Source organism: Phoenix dactylifera, chromosome 8, assembly GCF_051530095.1.
Source record: "Phoenix dactylifera cultivar Ajwa chromosome 8, Ajwa_hap1_PhDact_Kaust_v1.1, whole genome shotgun sequence".
Lineage (NCBI taxonomy): Eukaryota > Viridiplantae > Streptophyta > Magnoliopsida > Arecales > Arecaceae > Phoenix > Phoenix dactylifera.
In genome coordinates this window covers 20953210-20958272 of record NC_143197.1, presented here as the reverse complement: position 1 = coordinate 20958272, position 5063 = coordinate 20953210, and the positions used below count along the sequence as shown (strand labels likewise).

Genomic DNA, 5063 nt, shown 5'->3' with positions numbered 1-5063 from the left:
TCTAACAGCTTGTCTCAAGGTTTTCCCTGCTTCTTTATCGAGTCATTTATGCTGCTGTATTTGTCCTTTCGTTTGCCGGACTCCCATCAAACTACCATGCCCATGTATTCGTGGTTCCTCTTCTTTAATTTATTAGGAGAGTGTCCTTCGAACCGTATCATGATGGCTAGCGCATGCAAGTCACCACTCCTAACGTGGCGCGCCCGTGAATGCTTCTGTTGGCTTTACATGGACTTTCGAGTCGAGGCGATGTGATTGAAACCACTTCCAAGTTGATGAGGTCTACATTGAGGGCACATGCACCAAATTCCCCCGCAGCTGCAAGCAGCACAATCCATCTAATGCACACATGCACAGATTCATTTGTTATTTTATTATACCATTTTGTAATAATTTAGAACCGGCTAATCGAAAAGTATTATTTGAATTTTTTAATTTTATATAAGTATTTAAAATTTATTTAATAAATAATCGATGTGGAACTAAATACACATCCATACGGATCATCATATTTACTATCTTAAATTCAAGTCTAATACTGTATGATTGTTGCTAAAAGAATCCATCAAACTGTGTACGAGCGGACAGAGGCAAGATACCCCCAAAAAAAAAAAAAAAAAAAAAAGTCAGCAAACACCCTGATCCAGTCTTTACCCTGTACACCATGCTGTCACACACAAAAAACAAACCGGGACGAGATCTTAACATTATAAGCAATCCACCCCCGCACGTGTTGAGTTAGCCGGTGGCCACACTTCGGTTAGCTCTGTCTGGGCGTTAGACTTTCAGCTCGTAAGAGAACCTGCATCACGCAAAATAAAATTTTAGATGAACATCTCCCCATCTAGCACTCGTCTTCAAGTACACTGGAGATGACAAATTTGATGCACTTGGTCGTGGGAATGCAGTGACGTGGAGCTTAACAAATGCATCCCTCCGGAGTTTTTGTTATGTAACAGACAGAATAAGACTCATGAAATCGATCCCAAGTGCTTAGTATAATTATGCAAATACTAGTTCATGCGCATGTAATGAGAGTCCCCCGAAGTTGTTTTACGGCTGTGATAACGCAAGAACCCTTATATAAAACTTGTAGTCTTTTGCTGGATGATGCTTTGGGAATATAAAGTGAATGTGTCATGAAATGCTGACATGATTAAAATCAGACATTACAACCCTTCCCCATGTGGGAATTGCAGAGGCATACAAGAGTATGCATTCACAAATTGTAGCAATCTGTAACCCAACCATGAATCTGACCTAGGAGAAGTGGGGCTATAATTGGATTTGTGTCATAAAAAAGGCCGACTCGATTAACCTGTGTCAAAATTGTCAGGTTTAGAATCCTCACAGAACTAACTTGGTTTGATATACTTAATGGCTGGGTCAAGTCCATGAAATTATCATCCAACCTGCTCGAGACCCATTTAACTAATGAAGGTTAAGATTATTGAAGTTATAGCAGTAATCCATGAACTAACACACTAACTTGACACAAAAGTTGACCCGAGATGACCGAGCTTAGGTCATTACAGACCCGACTCGACCCTACAAGTTCATTAAAAGGATTATATGAGGTTGTTTAATTAATATATGAATTCAAATTTAGACTTCCAACTTATTTAATAAATGGATTGGTTTGATTTGATTTTTTCCTAGTACGTACCTATCTCTCAAGTTGACACAACCTTAGCACGAAACGACCTCTTGTCACCAATAGATGGAGATCAAACACATTCATGCATAAAAGAAATAAAAAAGGGCACAATAAACATCAGGCAAATTATGTAAAAAATACAATAAAAAGAAACTTATTGCACATGATAAGAAGGTAGAGTCTTGCTAACTAGGGCCTGCTCCAATGGTGACATCTTGCAATGTAGCAACCAGAAATGGTGCTTTTGAATCTTGGACAGTTTGTCTCAAAAAAAATCTAAATGCAGGTAGTTATAGCATGAGTGTGTACCCCTTCCTCCAAGCAGGAGAGAGGGTAGAAAGGTATAATCGTAACGACAACACTGTTATGAAACAATGACACAAAATTTTGTATTTAGAAATTATTTAGCTAGGATTAGATTCTACCGGACGCTTGTCAGAGACATTTCTCACCATTTAAAAAGTCTTTGAATTAAGAAAAAAGGCATAAAATCATTATCTTCTCTCTTATGCATATTTTTTCATAAATAAATATATGAAATCTTATTATTTTTACAATAATTAATTATTCCTTTTTTTTCTACCGGAAGGATTTTGAGTGTTGAGTTTGTGACGTGACGATGCTCTCAAGACTGGCCAAATCTGGCCCTTCTAAATTCTACTGTTTTATATTTTCATGAAATATGACGAAAAAATAGCGAGATTGGTTGGAAGGCTCACGGTCTCATATCGGAGGACCACGGGAGGCGGTGGACACAAGATCGACGGCTCGATGATCTCCGCAGTCTCGGATCTCGAGGACGGCGGCGGCGGAGGTGTCGGCGGTCGGGCGGGCTCCTCCGTGCTGGTCTTTTCCGGGCGAACCGCCGGGTTGAGCCGGAGCCGGAGCCGGAGCCGAGCGAAGGTGTGCCGATTTCCTTCGGTCCTTGGAGGGGCGGTAGGAAGTGGCCTCGTCCTCGGCCGTGGCACCAGCCGGAGACCATGGCGCCCGAGCTTGAGCCAGAGCCAACGCGACGTAGCTCGGCGACGACGAGATGGTGGGTCCCTCCTGCGATAAGGCGTCAGGAAAATCTTCACCGTCAGATTGCGATTTAGGGAGAAATACATGTGGAGATTCCGGGAAAATTTAGGTTATTGGATCAAAAACAAAACTAAATTTCCGTACCCCATACCTGGCTTCTTCATGAGAACAAAAATAAACACATAAAATTTTGACTCCTCGAGATAATAAATGAAGAAATTTGTGGAAGAATAAGAGAATAAGCAGTCAAAGACAAATCAAAACAAAAAAAAAAAAGTCAATATCCATAGCTTCTAGATTACCATTATTTTAGAGCAAAAATATTTATATTTAAATTAGAGTGCAGATTGAAGAAATAAAAGAAAAATGCAATTTAAATTAATTTCCTTCTGTTTTCGAGCGATCATACAGGCTCAAAAAAAAACAAACAAACAAAAGAAAAGCGAAAGACACACATTACCATCATGTTGAAAGAAAACATTGATTGCTTTCTCTATTCATTTGTATTTTATTTTTGTCAAAATTATGATGATAAAATTTTTGGAGAGGAAGGACGGCTACCTGAGAAGCGAGCTCTGTAGCGTTCTCCCGCATCCTCTTCAAGAATCCATTACTGCTCCGGCTGGACGACTCCTCGCTCGTGGAAGAGCTCGCCGGCGGCGGCGGCAGCGGCGGCGACCACGGCACCACCTGGTTCTCTCCATCCTCCTCCTCTAATTCCTCTTCCTCGTCCTCAATTTCCTCCTCGTCCTCTTCCTCCTCCTCCTCTTCTTCTTCCGCCAATTCTCCATATCCACCTCCTCCTTCTCCTTCCTCTTCTTCTCCTCCACCGGCTTCATCGCGACCTATCTCCGGCGGCTGCTTCCCTCCGGCGAGGAGGCGGCTGCAGCGGTCGCAGATGGAGACGGTGGGGCCGAGGCGGGCACCGGCCGCCCGCCAAGGCGTGGGGGATTGGCAGGTGCGGCAGAGGAGGGTGCGGGAGTGGCGGGCGACGAGGAAGTTGGCGGCGTGGACTTTGGCGTCGCACTCCCAGCACAGACTCGCCTGGTCCGACTCGCAGTACATCCTCGCCTCCCGCTCGCACAGCTCGCATCCCTTCATCTCTCTCTCCCTTTCCTTCCTCCCCTGCTTTTCCCTCTTCTCCTGCAGTCTTATGGTAACCCGAAAAAATATGAATAGGCATCAATTGCCCCCATTTTATACCACTTCTCCTCGTGTCTTCCACCTACCTTAAGACCCGTGGTCTCCTCCAATTCTTAATTTTGAATCTCAAAGGTCTACTAGGATTTTTCCAATGTCAAAATTTGTGATTTATTATTTCCCCAATTTTGAAAATAATCATATTCGTAAAAAAAAAAATCATAGAATGTACATGCAATTTCATAAATTTTTAAATGTGAACGAAATTTCATGCGTTGAACCATTCAAATACACACTAAATATTATTTCCTAAAATAATATCTTGGTTTTTAAAATTATATGTACCAGAGTTCAACTTTGTTTGTGTGGTTATATTTTTTTCTTTATAAAATTATAATATTCTTTCTAATAATAATATGGTGATGGTGCGCTTCATGGAACTTGCATGATGAGGTAAACTTCATCTTATCCCGATTCTGATGGCTTTCGCTTGGATTTTTATTCCCTGGACACGTGTCTACTTTTCAGTCCTCTAAGCTCCCCGCCGTCTCTTTACGACTTTCGACTTTCGACTCGCTTCAACCTCAAGCTTTGGATATTTTCCCGCCATCGATTACGTGGCATCAGCTTTCCCTCTTTCCCACGTGGCGCGATTTCTGCCACTCGATGCTTAGAGCGGCTGCTGCTGCTCAATCTATGTCGCATCCAATAGCATATGTCAGGATTTAAAATAATATATCATTCGGTCTCTTCAATCTTGATGATAAAATAATATACAAGCGTTTAAAAGTAATAAAAGTTGGAAATATTATGCGGCTGAGAAACGCCGTCCCTCGTGGCGCGAGCAGGGCCACAACCGGAGCATTTGCGGGTGATCTGATCTCCGTGACTGCTGACGTGGACATACACGCGAAGATTCCACGTGGAGCCCATTTGCACTGCCTCCACCTCGCGGGTTATACCGGTAGAGATTTTTTTGTGATCAGATTACCTATAGGTAAGCTTAGCCTAGTGATAACCATGCTTATATTTTTAAATGAAATATTCATAATATAAATCTGAATATTGGGAAAGAGATGCCTACAACTGGGCTAATATTTAATAGATTGGGCTAACTAACCGACTTACAAACAAGTCCATTACTAGGGTTTCAACTTGTTTCTGGGTAAGTGCGAATTATAGAAATTTGGATTATATATGTGGTGCCGCATTGGTTTGGAAACTAATTAGCTAGTTGGGTCTTGTA

The 5063-nt window shown here is 42.0% G+C and overlaps 1 protein-coding gene across 2 annotated transcripts; it reads right to left on the bottom strand.

The window, feature by feature from the left end:
- Positions 1–497: 497 nt before the first annotated feature.
- Positions 498–3939, bottom strand: LOC103717319 (uncharacterized). Of its 2 annotated transcripts, none has more exons than XR_015968108.2 (3): positions 3239–3939; positions 1667–2704; positions 498–802 (listed from the first exon to the last, which is right to left on the bottom strand). XR_015968108.2 is itself a non-coding variant. In XM_008805645.6 (3 exons), the coding sequence occupies exons 1-2, from the start codon at positions 3776–3778 to the stop codon at positions 2381–2383; spliced, it is 864 nt and encodes a 287-aa protein (XP_008803867.4). In that variant the 5' UTR covers positions 3779–3935; the 3' UTR covers positions 498–802; positions 2377–2380. The 2 variants fall into 2 exon arrangements, 1 of the variants encoding a protein (XP_008803867.4); XM_008805645.6 differs by having other exon boundaries at positions 2377–2704; positions 3239–3935.
- Between the last annotated feature and the right edge of the window lie 1124 nt (positions 3940–5063).

Coding starts and splice junctions, on each gene's coding strand:
- LOC103717319 (XM_008805645.6), bottom strand. CDS start 3,778: ATGAAGGGATGCGAGCTGTGCGAGCGGGAGGCGAGGATGTACTGCGAG. Junction 2,705..3,238: donor CTACAGAGCTCGCTTCTCAG/GTAGCCGTCCTT, acceptor GCCTTATCGCAG/GAGGGACCCACCATCTCGTC.